Consider the following 17385-nt stretch of genomic DNA (forward strand, 5'->3'; position numbering starts at 1 on the left):
CGAACAGGCGAAAATCAAATTTCCAACCAAATGACCAAAATGCCCCAAGAACCTCAGGAACTAAACCAAACACTAAAACAACCTATATTCAACGTTTCGAAGCTAATGGCACCGACGAAATTCCCAAAATGACACAAATGCCCCCGATGATGCTTAAAGTCAACCTAACACTTAAGAATTCTTTAACTTAACAAATTTCCAACTTGAGAGATTTCAACTACCTCAGGAATTGTGTCAAGCACGCCCACTACACAACAATCCAAAACAATCAAAGGGGCGGGTTCACAAGGTCAAAATAGGTAAAACAACCAAAACGACCTAACAGGTCGTTACAACAGCTAACCCTAACAAGTCGAAACATAAAATACAAAATTCACACCTTTAGTCTACACTTTCGCTAGAATTTGATGACCAAAAATTTTGACACATACCTAGAATAGGGAATAAGTGAGGGTATCTCTTCTTCATGTCCTCCTCCGCTTCTCAAGTTGCTTCTTCGGTATTATGATTTCGCCACAGGACTTTAACCGAAGCTACATCTTTTGTTTTCAACCTTCTAACTTGTCGATCAAAGATTTGCACAGCTTCTTCTTCATAAGATAATCCTTCATTGATTTCAATCTCTTCATGAGTCAAGACATGGGAGGGATCCGATTTATACAACCTCAACATCGAAATATGAAACACAGGATGCACTATAGCTATCCCATATGGTAACCTCAACTCGTAAGCCACCTTCCCAACTCTTCTCTCAATTTCATAAGGGCCAATAAAACGAGGGTTAATCTTACCCTTCCTACCAAACCGCATTACTCCCTTCATCGGCGACACTCACAAGAATACCTTGTCTCCCACAGAAAACTCAAGCTCGTAATGCCTCATATCCGTATAAGACATATGTCGACTGTGAGCTGTCTTGCCGTCTTTTTAAGGATGAAAGGCAGTGCTCAAGTTCAGTCGAGTTCCCAAACCTTCTTGGAACAATTTCCAGAAATGAGCAGTGAATTGAGTACCTCTGCCAGATATGATAGATATTGGAATCCCATGTAATCTAATGATCTCCTTTAAATATAACTCGGCATAATGCGCCGCAGTATCCTTTGTCTTCACAGGAAGGAAATGAGTAGACTTGGTGAGTCTATTAACGATCACCCAAGTAGAATCAAACTTGGCCTTTGTGCGGGGTAAACCCATGACAAAGTCCATATTAATCATCTCCCACTTCCATTGGGGACTCTCAATGTTCTGAGCCAAACCAACAGGTCTTTGGTGTTCGGCCTTCACCTGCTGACAGTTCAAACAGTTCGCCACAAAGTTAGAGATATCTACCTTCATGCTCTTCCACCAATAGGGTTGTTTCAAATCCTTATACATATTGGTGGATCCCGGATGCACAGAATATTTAGAACTATGTGCCTTCACCATCAACTCTTGTCGAAGACCATCAACATCAGGGACACACAAACGTTCTTGCACCTTTAGGACATCATCACCGGCACCCACGGTGAATGAGGTGTACTCACCCCTTTCCACTCTATCTCGCAGCTTTACCAAAAGTCTATCTTCATATTGTTTGGACTTAATTCTCTCTACAATATCAAATCACGTTTGCGTAATTCCTACTAGCTCCCCATTTTCAGTTTCATCGAGTCGAACTCCGAGGCTAGCAAGTCTTAAAATTTCCTTTCCCATCGGCATATCTTGAGCATGTAAATATGCTAACATGCCCATATACTTTCAGCTCAAATCATCAGCAACAACATTCGCCTTACCAGGATGATACAAAATGTTCAAGTCGTAATCCTTCAACAACTCTAACCATCTTCTGTCTAAGATTCAACTCTCGCTGCTTGAAGATATATTGCAAACTCTTGTGATCAGTGAAAATATCACAGTGCTCACCATACAAGTAGTGACGCTAATTCTTTAGAGCAAACACTACAGCAACCAATTCCAAATAATGAGTTGGATAATTCTTCTCATGCTTCTTCAACTGGCGTGAAGCATAGGCGATTACCTTACCATTTTGTATCAACACACAACCCAAACCATATTTGGAAGCATCACAGTAAACTACATAGCCACCAAACCCAGAAGGTAGAGTCAAAAGAAGAGCTGAAGTCAATCGCGCCTTAAGCTCTTGAAAGCTCTTTTCACAGGCTTCAGACCATTGGAACTTAGTAGTTTTCTGAGTCAATTTCATAAATGGTAAAGCTATCGATGAGAAACCTTCCAAGAACTTCCGATAGTAACTTGCCAAACCCAAGAAGCTATGAATATCTGTCACACTTGTAGGTCTCGGCCAGTCCTTAACTGCCAAAATTTTTTGCGGATCTACCTTAATACCTTCGCTAGACAACACATGGCCCAAGAAAGCCACAGAGTTGAGCCAGAACTCACAACTAGAAAATTTTGCATAAAGCTTGTTCTCCTCAAGTGTTGTTAAGGTTATTCTCAAGTGATCTGCATGATCCTCACGACTCTTCGAATACACCAAAATATCATCAATGAAGACAAACAATCAAGAAAAAGTTTGAACACACAATTCATTAGGTCCATAAATGCAGCAGGGGCATTCGTCAGACCAAAGGACATGACCAAAAATTCGAAGTGTCTGTAACGAGTACAAAATGCTATTTTTGGAATATCTTACACCTTTATCTGTTGCTGATGGTACCCAGACCTCAAATCAATCTTGGAGAAGAATTTAGCACCCTGAAGTTGGTCGAACAGGTCATCTATCCTAGGCAAAGGATTCTTACTTTTAAGAGAACCATCCTTCTTTCTGACGAACAGGACCGGAGCACCCCAATGTGAGGTACTTGGTTGAATAAAACCTTTATCCAACAAGTCCTCCAATTGGTCTTTCAACTCCAGTAGCTCTGCCGGAGCCATACGATACGGTGGAATTGAGATCGGTTGAGTATCGGGAATAACATCAATCCCAAAATCAATAACTCTATATGGCGGAATGCCCGAAATATCTTTTGGAAATACCTCAGAAAATTCATTAACTATAGGAACAGACTTAAATTTGGGTACTACGGCTTGAGTGTCATTGACGGCTACTAGATGATAAATACACCCTTTTGAGATCATTTTATGAGCCTTAATATGAGAAATAAACCTACATCGAGGCTTAGCAATTTTACCTTTTCACACAATAACTGATTCATTAGGAAATTCAAAATGAACTAATTTATGCTGGCAATCCACATTTGCATAACACTCAGATAGCCAAACCATCCCCATAATCACATTAAAATCTACCATCTCTAGTTCAAACAAGTCAGCTATAATCTCATGGCCTTTAATTACAACTACACAGTTTCTATAAACTCTAGAAGCAACAACAGGAACACCAGCAAGGGTATCCACAGAGAAGGTTTCTAACAATAGTTCGAGCTCTACCCCATAGTCAAGAGCAAAATATGATGTCACATAAGAGAGAATTGAACCCGAATCAATCAACGATTATACATCAAAAGAGCAAATAGTGATAATACCTATGACCACGACATATGAGGTTTCAGCTGCCTTGTTGTGAGTTAACCCATAAGTCAAGCTTGTCCCTCATTGGCGGTGTTAGTAACCGCTTTACCAGTCCCATTACCATGGGCATTAGGAACGTTTTTAGTATTGCCAGCAGGCAGATTCTTAGCAGCAACAGCAGCAGACAGATTGTATCTCTTGCCAGAAGAGTTAGCCATTTCACGTAACCATTTCCTACACTCTCTCTTGATATGACCCCTTATACTATAATGGTGACAAATACGATCCTCCCATCCAGATGAGTGTCGGTTATTACCTTGCAGATACCTGTTCTGATTGTTGCTCAATTGACCTTGTCGACCAGATGGAGCACAAGCATTAGAGTAAGCTCCAGTCTGTGCAGGTGCAGAATACCTTGTCCTTTGCCCTCCATTTTGTGAACCACTGAAGCCACCCGCAAACCGAGCCTTCTTACTTTGTTCCCTTTCTCACCTCTCTTCACCCTTCCAATTCTCTTTTTGTTCAGTGATCACAACCAGGGACGAAAATGTGCAAGTAGGGGACATAGCAGCAGCAGCACACGTAGACTTGATACGCGGCACCAACCCACACACAAATCGGCTCAACTTGTGATTTTTTGACGGAATCATATACATTGCATACCTCTCCAGATGAGTAAACTTCAAACCATACTCACAAATGAAAATAGTGCCCTGCTCAATTTTCTCAAACTTTGCAGCTAGAGCAAATCGTTCCTCCAGTCTCCCACAATTTGAACCAAGCATGAGCAACATCTTTTAATTGGTATGCTGCAAATTCCATAGCTTCAGAACCATGAGAACGCATTTCCCTTAGAGCTTTGAAAGTCTCATACATAAAATACTGGGATCATCTTCTTCTCGTGAACTAAAGAACTTGGGCGGATTCAAACCCAGAAACTGCTTAAATCTTCCTCCCCAACTAAGTGCCGAATCTGCACCCCCATGTTGATGCTAGGCTGCCATAAGGGTGGTAAGCATCTGGATCGCATTCTGCATTGATCCAATATTAGTCATGCCTAAAGTAGGGGCAGCTGGTGCTAGTGGTGGTACCTGGTCTCCATTGTTGTTTTCAACCCTAGCGTTAGCTTCAGCAGTGGTGCGGTTAGTGATCCTAGTGGCTCGTCTGCCAGATGATGAATTAGAAGCACCATTACTTCTTTGGTTAGCAGCTCCCGCACGCGTCAAAGCCATTTCTGTGAGGCACGAATTAACGAACACGTCAGATCGATCCTAACAAAAGTTCAAGCTCTATAGCACCATCTAGAATAAAGAAGAATGAGAAACACCCATAAATGTCCAGGTAATCCTTCGATCATACAGGTGATCAGGCTGCACAAGGAAGACTCCACTAGACACAGCTCCACAGACATAGACAAATCCTAAGACACATCTAAACCTAGGCTCTGATACCAATCTTGTCACGCCTCATAACCAACCCTAGGCATAACAGGCATCCGATGCTATGAACATCACCGAAAGCACCTTATAAAATCAATAAATGTCTAATCTCTTTCGATAATATTTCAACATTATCAATAAGTTATAAATAGCTACCTAACTCATGATCACCATCAAATAATAAAATCAGCGGAAGTCTATCATAAATGTATCGTTATAAAATGTAGCAACACCCAAAGAGTCAAGCACTAACTTCAACAACTACCCACAGAAAAAACATCTATCTATGGAGCCTCTAAGATGATAAATAAAACATAATCTAACTTCAGGACGCAGCTTGGAAACTAAAACAATAACTAAGATAGGATGGTGCCCCACGAACAAGCATGAGGGCTCATCAAATAGCCCAGAAAGTAGCAAGCTCTCTTAATCCGCGCGCGTATCTCGAACTTGCTCCTCAATGTTATCTAATACACCATCAAAACCAACAATGGTATGCCTGAGTACTGGGTACTCAGTGAGTGTCTCCGGGACAATAGTTAATATAATAAACTAATATAATAAGGATCAGCAAAACGGTGTCAATAAAAGCAGTTTGAAAAGAGATAGAGTAAATCACCAAACTTAGTAACACCATTAATGAAAACCGTTAAATAAGAAATAAATCAACTTCAACTCATTATGTCGTTTATCACATTTAAGTCTTTCCATCATGAACTCAAGATCATCAACAAGCCACTCACAGGCAACTAAAGTATAACACATGCCAAAACAGGCCCAAATCAACATAACGAAGGGATGACCATTTAATGTTCCCTAAACTGCATAGAAACACCATATTGAGGTTATCAACCTCAATAGCTACCCTTCCTCCCGAATATCTAGGCAGAGACCACACCGAGATTGTGAATCCTCGATGGCTACTCTTCCTCCCGAATGGCTAGGCTAACCCACTAGGATCCATAGTGACTACCCTACCTCCCTAGTTGCTAGGACAAACACAAAAAATAGAATCATAGCCTAAAAGACAAATCACAATCAAAGCATGAAAGCCGATTTACTCATTATGAATTATGTTCATCATCCCATTAATAGGGCTATACACACGTTAACAACTGATTTGGAAATTATATTCAACCATTATTCAATTACGACTCAACTCAACCCATTCATAGGGTAAAACACTTCAATTGTTACTACCATCTATGTTCTTGGGCAAAATATTCCTTATGGGGTAATCCAAGTTCAAGTTTCAAGCTTTGTACTTTAGTTCAACAACTAATAGATAGAAAACAATGATTTCATATATATAATATAACGTTTAAGTTTCCATGACGGCTTGTCCCTCACGCACATGAAACCTTGTCAAAGAAAACGTATTTCAAGACGAAAAAATATGTTCAAAAGAGAGACATACATCAAATCCCCCGAAAATGGTACCAAAAGAATTTTAAAGGTTCAACAATCACTCTACAATAGATTTAGATAATAAAGATTAGAACGTTAATCGCTTCTATGAGTTTTCATACAATTTCGGAAACTAGGGCGTTTTCTATGATTTAAAACTTGTTCTTGAATCCTCCATGAATCACCCATGGATTATTATTGCTTCCAATACCCTACACTAGTCCAAATACTTTAAATAATTTTAGTAAATATCAAAGAACATACCTTTAAGAACTTTCCCAAAGTTTTTTTCAATTACTCGTTCTTTGGTTTTAAGGAATCTATGGTTTTGAAGGATGTGCTAGCATTAATTTGATGTAATATTGATGTAGTAATGATGGGAATTGATTAAAAACTTACCTTAGATGTTTTGTGAAGCCTTAGGGTTGTTTTCTCGCAACAAGTCGTCCAAAACAAAGTGGGGAAGGGTTTTGACGAGTTAGAAGCTTATATAGTTCATGACCAGAAAAATGACGCTTCGCACCACCCTTGCGTCGCAAGGTTAGTGTGAGGTGCCTTGCCTGTGCCACCCTTGCATCACAAGTGTGGCGCACGAGGCCAAAATTTGGTCTGAAACATGAAAACTCGCGCCACCCTTGTGACGCAAGGGTGCCGCGACTGCCTACAGTGTTAAATATAATAGGCATAAATCATAGCACAAAGCTCTGTTTGATCTCTACCATATATGGTTGGAAAGGTATTTCAATTATGTACGACTTTCATGTTTTGAGTTTGCTTAGATTCCTAATCAAACTACTCAAAAACTGGGAATAAGTGAGGACTACCTCAAACTTATAGGAATTAAGAGCTCTTAAGAACTTCACTATTTGGTTTGACTTCAAAATAACTATCTTCCACCCGAATTCATCCCGAAAGGATTCATATAGCTAAAATGTCATCTTAATTCTAATTTTACACATTCACACCTAATCTGGATTTACAGAGTGTCACAAGGGTTGGTTCAGGTTATTGTTAGTGGCCTCGCTACTGATTCCGAGGCATTCATCAGAGATCTAGGGTGAGCTACCAGAGGGTCCTGCAGCTCGATGTCTCTTCTTGAGCTTTCTGCTTAGTTCTTATCCGTAGATAGAAGTGTATTCAGTATTGAGTTTGTAACTATGTTCAATGTATATGGTTTTCATTAGAGGCTTTTGCACACGTTAAGACTAGGTTTGGGAATTTTATTTAATGGATTGTTCTTCTGCACTATTTGATGTTGGAATAACTATTGATTTGTGTTCAATATGTATAAATTTTGCATATGTTTCTTAAATGAGATATGGATTTTGGGATGGTTCGCCTACCGGGGGACAGTGTAGGTGTCGTCATGACCCGTGATTTGGGTTGTCTAGTAGGGTCCTGCGGAATGGTACGTAGACATCAGTACCCATCCGCGAGAAGCTATAGGACATCTAGGAAATTTCTGTCCTCTCATTCCTTTTGTGCTACCTCATTTCAATTTATATCTAGTTGATTCAAATTGGCATCTGGATGATTCTAATTAGCATCTAGTTGTTGCATGGTATAAGGGCGGTTCGTATGTGAGTTATATCCGAAAGGTTTTAGAGGAATTTCGGGTGTCGCATTGGAGTCCTAGATATAGTAGATTTCTTTTCTGGTTTCAGGACTCTCACATCTGTGAGAGAAATGCTGCATTTGTGGAGTTGCGCCTGTGCAATGTGGGTCGACGCTTGCTGAGCAGGCTAGAGGCCGCATCGGCATGACACAGTCCACAGATGCGATGCCGCCTCTGCAAAAATTTGTCTGCTAAGTTATCGAAGCAAAGCTCGCAGGTGCGAGCTATTTCACGCAGAAGCAGATGTGCACCTGCTATAGGTGGTCTGCATCTGTGAAGTAACTGGGCAGAAACAGTGGACTTCTTCCCTATTTCAAAATTTTGTTCCCATTTCTAAATCATTCAACCAACATCTCTGCATAAGATAAAAGCCTGGCAAGGGCACAAGACTAGCATATCAAAGGCCCGACAAGGGCACAAAACCAGCATTCAAGTTAAGCATATCAAAAGCAAGTACGCATCATCCAAATGTCTACAAGTCAAAACAAAGCAATAAAATGTCTGAATAGCATCAAGAAGGCTGAAGTAAATCTGCCGAAAAGCTCATCCCTGCTATCCTGAGCTCTGGGCCTCATTACCTCCATCAATACTGCCACCACCTGTTATATCCCGTGTTTTGCATATTCGGAAACATTTGAAACAATTGTGATTAGTAAGAGATGGGGCAATGTTTTGATGTTATTTAATATGTATGTTGCTCATGAAAAATATTGACGCGGAAATATCGAGGAAGGCTAAGGGTAAAAATTGGAATTTCGAAAATTAGTTTCGTGAATTACAAAATGTGATCCATAAGTCATTGGGCTCAAAAAAAAAAAAGAACAAGAGGCCCAATTGTTAAGTGTGGCCGGCCATAGCTCCTTTGGCCCAAGCCCATAATTAATTAAATCCATGTGAGTTAAATAGAAGACCACCCCTTATTTTCTTCATAACTCAAGAATTTTCAAGAAGATAAGATTTTGGAGAACAAGACTAAGGCCATTCGGCCAAGTCCATAGGAAATTGAAGATCTTCAATCTTGGTTCAAAATTTTATTTCTCTTAGTATTTCTACTAATTCAAGGGTCCTCTTCAACGTGGTATAATTGTTGGAGCAAGAAAATCACTAGTTGTCACAAAGTCACAACCCTAGCCAAGTGAAGAGTTGAAGGAAAAAGGTAAGGATTTCTCTTCTTCTATATGTTATGAATGTTTGTGCATGTTGTAGTGTATGAAAATGAATGGAATTCATGAAGAACATGAATATAGAGGTGGTGGCCATGTGGTGTATATTATATGTATAGTCGTGTATATGTGTTGAATTATGAAGGAATGGTGAGCAAGTTTTATTTAGTATTTTGGTTGTTGTGTTGTGGGTTTTATGTTGCAAATAAAAGCTTAATGAGCTTAGTGAAGTTTAGAAGTTGGAGGCTTGTTTTGGAAGTGTATGTGAATTGAATATGATGTTGTTAGTATGATGTTGTTAGTGCGTAAATTATTAGGTTGTTATTGTTTTATTGGAAGTTGGAAGGCCTTGAAGGAAGTAGTATATTGATTGAGTTGCTAGAATGTATCTTGGGTTGATTATTGAAATTGTTAGTAGGATTGTTGGCATTATTGTTGATAGTTTGGCCGGGTTGCATTCCCGGATTGTTATTGATTAAAATTAGCCAAGTTGAATCTTTGGGGATGGTGTATTTACAGGGGAAGTGCTGCCGAAATTTTGGCAGACAAGTTTTACCTTAAGACTCAACTTCTACAATGCTCTAATTAATGTTTGGTAAATGTGACCAAATTGTAGATTTTGGCGAATTTGGAACTTGAATTTGGAGAAGCTTAAGAGGCGGAAAAGGTATGTGAGGATTTACCCTTCCTTCTTTGGCATGTCTTAGACATAATAGGCTTGGATATGAGCCTCGGGGACTACTCTATCTCTAGAGATCCAAGTTTGAATTTGACCCTTTTTCATTCAATAGAATTGAACTAAATCTTCATGATTTGTTGAAATAATTGCCTTAACATCCATAACTTTCCCCAAACGGAACCGAATGACGCCAAGACCTTCATAAGTGACCCCATAAATTTTAATGTACGAAATTTGTGTACGCTACCTCGGCTCGACCCGAGGTGGGCCCACAATCCCCGAGACCTATTTTTGTTGTCTTATTTGATTCATTTCCGTATAATAATCAAGGAAAACTTTTGACTATTGTTCTGAGTTGTTGCGATTCGTATGCATCCTCTGAAATAAGCATCTAAAAACTCCGATATAATTATTCTGATTTGACTTTTCTGATATAACTAGTCTGATACAAGTAATTTGATATGAATGCTCCCAACTCTGATATAAGTATCCTGATATGAACATTTTGATACGAATATTTCAATATGAATATTCTAATATGGGTATGTAATCCGATATAAATAATCTGATATGAGTATTTTGATATAAGTATTCTGACATAAGTATTCTGATATAAGTATTCTGTTATGAGTAATTTGCTACGAATATCCTGATAGCACGTTCGATTATTCCATCGAGTCTTGATTTATATGCATTTAGTTTCTCACTACTCTGCTCGTGCACATGTTATGATTTCCTTCGCCGAGTCCCGGGCCGGTATGTATCGTGCACATGGTCCGCCGAGTCCCTTGTTGGGGGCCGGGTTCCATAGATGTAATTCCGGAGTATGATGTATCCGGTGCCGGGGTACTGTGGTATATGTCCGTCCCCGGTCACCGTGTATATGGAGTGGGATGTGTCCGGCTCCGGGGTACTGTGGTATATGTCCGTCCCCGGTTGCCGTGTATATGGAGTATGCTGTGTTCGGTTCCGGAGTACTATGGTATATGTCCGTCTCCGGTTACCGTGTACGGTTTTGGGGTACTGTGGTATATGTCCGTCCCCAGTTACTGTGTATATGGATTATGATGTGACTGGTCCCCGGGTTCTCGTGGTATCTGTCCAGTTCCTGGGGTACCGTGTATCCAGTTCCCGGGTTCTCATGGTATATGTCCGGTTCCCGGGATACCGTGTATATGTTATGATGTGTGACGGAGATGTTCGGAGATATGAAATCTTCTGGAGTATGGTGTGTTATGGCTCCAGAGACGGGAGTGGCGACCATGTTCCTGTGCCCTTTGCATGACCTTGATATGCATCATTCGTGATTGAAAAGTAAGTATTCTGACATTCTGGATAAGCTACTTACCTTCTGTATTTTTCCTGATATATGATTTTGGCATACATGAATCTATTCACCGAGTCCCTCACCGAGGGCCGGGACACGTTATATGTTTACATGATATATATGATTCACCGCGTCCCTCACGGGAGGGCCGGGGCACGTTATATGCATATGTGATACATGATTCTGACATGTGTGACTTATGTTTGGGAAGTAAGCGTTTTGACAGTCTGTACGTTCTGGATCCCTTCTGACATATGACATCATCTGTGATTGGGTAGTAATCAATTTGGTATTCAGCACTTTTTGTACTTTTTCAGTCATATGACATCGGTATACCTGGTTTGTGTTCGGAAAGGAAAATAAAATAAGTATTTAATATTCTGAATAATGCGCTTATTTTTGTCCGGTTTGTTTCTGTCCGGTTCGTCACAGATATGGTTCTATTTTCTGTGTTTCATGCCTTACATGCTCAGTACATATTCCGTACTAACCCCCTTTCTTCGGGGGCTGCGTTTTATGCCGCGCAGGTACTCCCAGATGAGTTGAAGACATTATAGAAGACGTTCCAGCGAAGATGGCAAGCTCCATTTGCTCCCGGAGAACTGCCGATTCAGAATATATGCGTAAAGGGTTCTGTTAATGTTAGAGACTTTGCAGACAGAGTCGTGGGTATGGTATGTCAGTTTAGTAAGCGGCTCCATCAGCCGATGTGTCGTTTTGTATTATGCTATAAACTCCGTATGATTACAGATTTGTTTGATTTGAAAGCTACAAATTTTTTTATAATATGTATATATTTCAGTAAGTTTTATTATGTACTACATTCTATTTGGTTAAAATTCCAAAAAGATTATGTACGAAATGAAAGTTTGTGGGTTCGCTCGGCTCCGGATATGGGGTCGGGTGCCCATCACACCCTAGCGGGATTAGGGTGTGACACCACCACCACCGGACCCAGCACTATCCTCTAATAGGAAAGAGTACTCCTCATCATCATCTTCATCATCGAAAACCTCTTCTTCGGATTTCCCCAGACGAAGATTGCCTCAATTCCCCTCCACATCATCACTAGGAGTTTGATCTTCAACTTGTTCTTCTTCTTCTCCTTATCAAAGTCCAGGCGGAAGTTGATATGTACCTTGGCCGTGCCGCCATAGGTTGTCTCTAGCATGCTGACAGACTCTGCAAGCTTCTTGTGCGCATCCACCTGCTCCTTCTGGGCCGCCAGATAAGTTTGCATCTAGGTTCGGGTGAACTGGCTGGGACCTGCATTTGAGGGTCCACTAGGGATCTTAGATACCAGCTCCTGGATAGACTGTAACTGCGAATCTATCGCACCAGAAGGCCCATTTATCTGTGAAGGGGAATCATCGCCTATGTGTATCTCGATCTTTCTCTTCTTGCATTGCAAGGTGCTACCCTCTCTTGTGACTCTCAAAGGGTACAATACCCAATCTGTCTCCACCAATGATCAGTAGGATGCTCTACAACTCTAGCAATCTTGCACAACTCTGTAATCAAAGAAGGAAACATCAGACTCGAGCGATTCTGGTGTCGATATTTTTGCAGCTGCCGAATGATGTAATAACCGACATTCACTGAATGCTATCTAGAATTCAAGCACTCATCAGGGCACGAATGTACATGCAATCAGAACTATTCCCCGAGGGGGATATCCTATTGGCAATGATATACTTCCACATCTTCGCTTACGCGATAAAATCTGCAGACTTGATCCCCGTCTTTCAATTACCTCAATGAATTTTCTCCCTCATGCTCTCTGGGCACAATTTTGACACCCACCAGTCCCTATTTTCACAAGTGTCCTTCTCCTGCATTGGCTCTACCAGGTGGTTGGTCAAGTTGTAAAAAGCATTGATTTCTTCGGCGCTAAACCTCACCACATGACCTCGAATAATGATCTCCGAATTCTGAAACCTCAAGTGCTTTAGATTCTTGTAGAATTCCATTACCCATTCCTTATTCGCCTTGCATAGAGTGGTAGCAAATCATGTCCAACTGATGGCCATGAGACGACTATCAAAATTTCGTAAAAGATCAGACACCTTCTCTAAATTTATCCCCTTCTCGGGTATAAGCTTCTTGTCCAACAAATTCGAGTAGTAGCGGAGCTGATGATCCTGGGACATAAATCTAGTAGTATCATACTGCTCCCCTGCAGCCCCTCAGGCAACCTCCTGACCTTGTGCGACATTTTCATTCATATTTTTCTCCATTTTCACCACCTTAGCACCTACAATAAAAAAAAACAAGTTAATTCAGTAACAAAATCATGTCTAGCACTCTAAATCTTATCAAACAAGCCAAAGAAACCAGCAAAATAGACCCAACAAGTACCAGTTGCAAGGCTACTGGTTTGTGAAATATGTCCAGGCGTCGCATCTGCGAAAATGGCACCGCAAATGCTAGGTGGCTTCACGTAGGATTTTTCGCATCTGCAGAATCAGGTAACATGAGTAGTCATCGCACCTACGTGAAATAACGCACAGATGCAGGATCGCACCTGCAAAACTTTTTGTCACGACCCAACCCCGTAGGCTGCGACTCGTGCCCGACATGGACACTCGTACATACTTACTAACCAAATCACACTTGCGCTTACATATTATGAACCTCGTGCTTATAAAATCATATACATATAACATTTAAATCGTTACTTATGTCATAACATATAAATCGATCATATTAACGTAGCGTAGGTGAAAACCGGACACAAACCAAATAAACCTCACTGAACAAACATGACCCATGACCCACATGCATGTCTACTGGCCTCCAATACAGACAACGGAATCATACGACGGGACATGGCCCCGCCGTACCCAAAATAGTCATAAACACAAAGATATGTACAACTAAAAGATCTGTACCAAAAATGTGAGCTCCAGATCAAAAGAGCACTCTGGACAGCAGAATAGATATCCTAAGCTGACGAATCACCTTAATAAGCGTTTGTACCTGCGTGGCATGAAGCGCAGCCCCCGAAGAAAGGGGGTCAGTAAGGAATATGTACCGAGTATGTAAAGCATGGAATACAGAAAACAGAACATACCGGATCAACAGTACAAAGGTAAATACACTATCCAGATTATCAAAGTGCTATTTCCCGATCTCTAATCACGCATACAGATGTCACATGTCAGAAAAGTGCAGACTAGGAAAATCAGAATAATTATTCCCCAAATACAGATCATATGAGCCGAAGTCGTATGTCAGAAGAAGTACGAATCCAGATTATCAGAATGCTTGTTTCTCAGACCCAGATCATATATATCAATATCATAGGTCAGAAGAAGTACAGAGGATACCGAATACCAGAGAGCTTACTTTCGAAACACAGACCGTGCCTATCGGAGTCGTATATCATATATGTGCGTATGACAGATCCCGGCCCTTTCGTGAGGGACGCGGTGGACAGAATCATATAGCAGATCCCGGCCCTTAGTAAGGGACGCGGTGCACAGAATCGTCAGATGCCAAAGACAGATATCGTATATGCATGTAACAGATCCCGTCCCTTTAGTAAGGGACGCGGTGTACAGAGCTATCAATGCATGTCAGAATCCTATAACATATATGCAGATAACAGATCCCGGCCCTTTACTGAGGGACGCGGTAAATCATATGTCATGTATACATGTAACAGAACCCGGCCCTCTACTGCGGGACGCGGTGAATCACATATCATATGTCATCCTGGCCACCGCCCCATATCATCATAAACATATAAATATATATATATAACAAAACCCGGCCCGCAGGGGAGGGGGACGCGGTGAACAATGCAGAGGAAGATGCACGATAACATAACAGAACCTGGCCCGGGCGCAGTGAATAACATACTGAGGTCTGCACGAACAGAGCAGTGAGAAACCATATGCACACACATCCAGACACGACAAATACAGACATTTATCGATACTAAAGTATCATATACATATTCCGAGTCGATCGGAGCCAATATGTGAAAGTAACTGACATTTTTACCACAGAGCATTTGCGAACATTTCAAAGCAAATCCAAACGACAGAGCAGTTCGAAGGAATCGGACGATAGTCATAATGTACATATATACTTTTTGGATGGCACGATAGATTATATCAAAACAAAACCTCTGAAATCATTTTACACATCAAAATATATTATAAGACCCGTTAGGATAGTTACAGCACTTACCGTTTGATAAACGGAACAATCATCAAAAGTTCCCTTGGAATACCGTGCGAAAATATCGCATAAGACATTTGAGGAACCCGATAGAACAAGTCAAGTGATCAATCGTATAAAAGAATTCGGACGACGATCATAATGTATGTCTTGCAGAAGTCACAATGGGTTACGTCAAAATAATCTTGCTAGGGATCGTTTTACGCTTCAAAATATGTCATAAGACTCAAGGAATAGTCAAAACACTTGTCGTTTAGTAGTTGAGGGAGTAGCTAAGAGTTTCCTTTAATTATTGCTCAAAACAAATCAATAACACAATAGGGGTGGATTCGGAAATAGTGGGCCCACCTCGGGTCAACCGAGGTGACAGACACAATTACGTACATTAAGCCTTAGGAAGTCACTTATGAAAGTTTTAGCGTCATTCGGTTTCATTTGGTCAAGTTATAGATACTTAATTCAATTTTTTCGACAAGACATACAAACCTTAATTCAATTCTATTGAATGAAAAAGGGCAAATTCAAACTCGGATATCTAGGAATAGAATCGTCCCCGAAGCTCGTATCCAAACCTATTAAGTCTAAGACATGCCAAAAGAAGGAAGGGTGGAGCTTTACATACTTTTTCCGCTCCTTACGCTACTCCAAATTCGAATCCTGTTTACTCCAAAATCTACAATAGGTCACATTTACCAAATATTAATTATCAAGCTTTAAGAATTCAATCTCAAACCAATACTTGTCTACGGAAATTTAGGCAGCATCTCCCCTATACATACAACATCCCCGAGATTTAACTCGGCCCAAATATCAACAACCATACCAACAACAATACCAGTAACATCAACAATCAATGCAAAACATATTCTAACACACGTAGTCTTCTTTTCTACATAATGCAATAGCTTCCAATCCAACTTCACATTTTCCAATCAATATCAACATTTTCATTTTCATATATTAATTTAAGATCATTCAAACATAGACCAAGAACATTCTAAGCAATCTATACAATATTCAACAATTCCATCAATTCCATATTCCACCCGAAAACTCCCCAACTTCCCTAGGAACAATTTCAATGCGTTTCTTGCTTCCAAGTTCATGAACCATCCCAACAACACACATTCTAACAACATTATTCTCATAATTAAATAAACGACACTAACATCATATTGGTTTCCAAATCAACCCATAACATTTCCAACATCAATTGAAATCATCAAATTCTCATTTCCATCATAGAATGCATATCAACAACAATCAAATTACTATATAGAAATTTGTTCATCTTTCCTACACCTCATATACACCACACGGCCAAACCCAACATTTCCAACTTCAACCAAATTCATTCCAGTTTCATTTCCAATATGAAGTCCACAATAACCACAACTAGAATACTACATAAAATTCAACTCATCTTACCCATACAACAACGCGCACACACGGCCACATGCACACACACACACCCACCATGCAAACTTCCATATTATCATGAATTCTATCCATTTCTACATACTACAACAAAAACAAAACCTTCATAACATATAAAAGGGGATGAAATCTTACCTTTCTTCACAACTTCTCCACTTAGCTAGGGTTGGAATTTTGCACCAAAGAGTGATTCTCTCCTTCCAACAATCATACCATGTTGAATAGGGCCTTCAAATTAGTAGTAATACATGAAGAAACAATTTTTTTGAACAAGATTTCTTGGTCTTCTTTTTCTCCTCTCTTGGCCGAATATACTCCTCTCTTGTTGCTCTCCTTTTCTTTTTTTTTTCTCTTGAAAGTTCTCAAGGATATGGTCAATATATGACTCTTAAGTCATATTAAGCACATGGAAAATTAGTCCATATGGACCTTGGGCCATGGCCTCGGCCGGCCACCCCTCTTGGGCCCTTTTATTATTTTCTTTAAATTCTCCAAGCCTTTGTGGCTAATTCTTGTAATTCATGAAACCAATTTCCGAAATTCCAATTTTGCCCTTAGCCTTCCCCGATGTTTCCGCGTCAATATTTTTCATACGCAACAACATATATATCAAATGAAATTAAAATATAGCCTCATTC

At 40.2% G+C, this 17385-nt stretch overlaps 1 protein-coding gene across 1 annotated transcript; it reads right to left on the reverse strand.

Moving 5' to 3' along the window:
• Positions 1 to 483: 483 nt before the first annotated feature.
• On the reverse strand, positions 484 to 810 carry LOC132619836 (uncharacterized). Its single transcript, XM_060334612.1, has one exon. It carries the CDS (start codon positions 808 to 810, stop codon positions 484 to 486), a length of 327 nt encoding a protein of 108 aa, XP_060190595.1.
• Between the last annotated feature and the right edge of the window lie 16575 nt (positions 811 to 17385).

The sequence above is a fragment of the Lycium barbarum genome, chromosome 11 (assembly GCF_019175385.1).
Source record: "Lycium barbarum isolate Lr01 chromosome 11, ASM1917538v2, whole genome shotgun sequence".
Lineage (NCBI taxonomy): Eukaryota > Viridiplantae > Streptophyta > Magnoliopsida > Solanales > Solanaceae > Lycium > Lycium barbarum.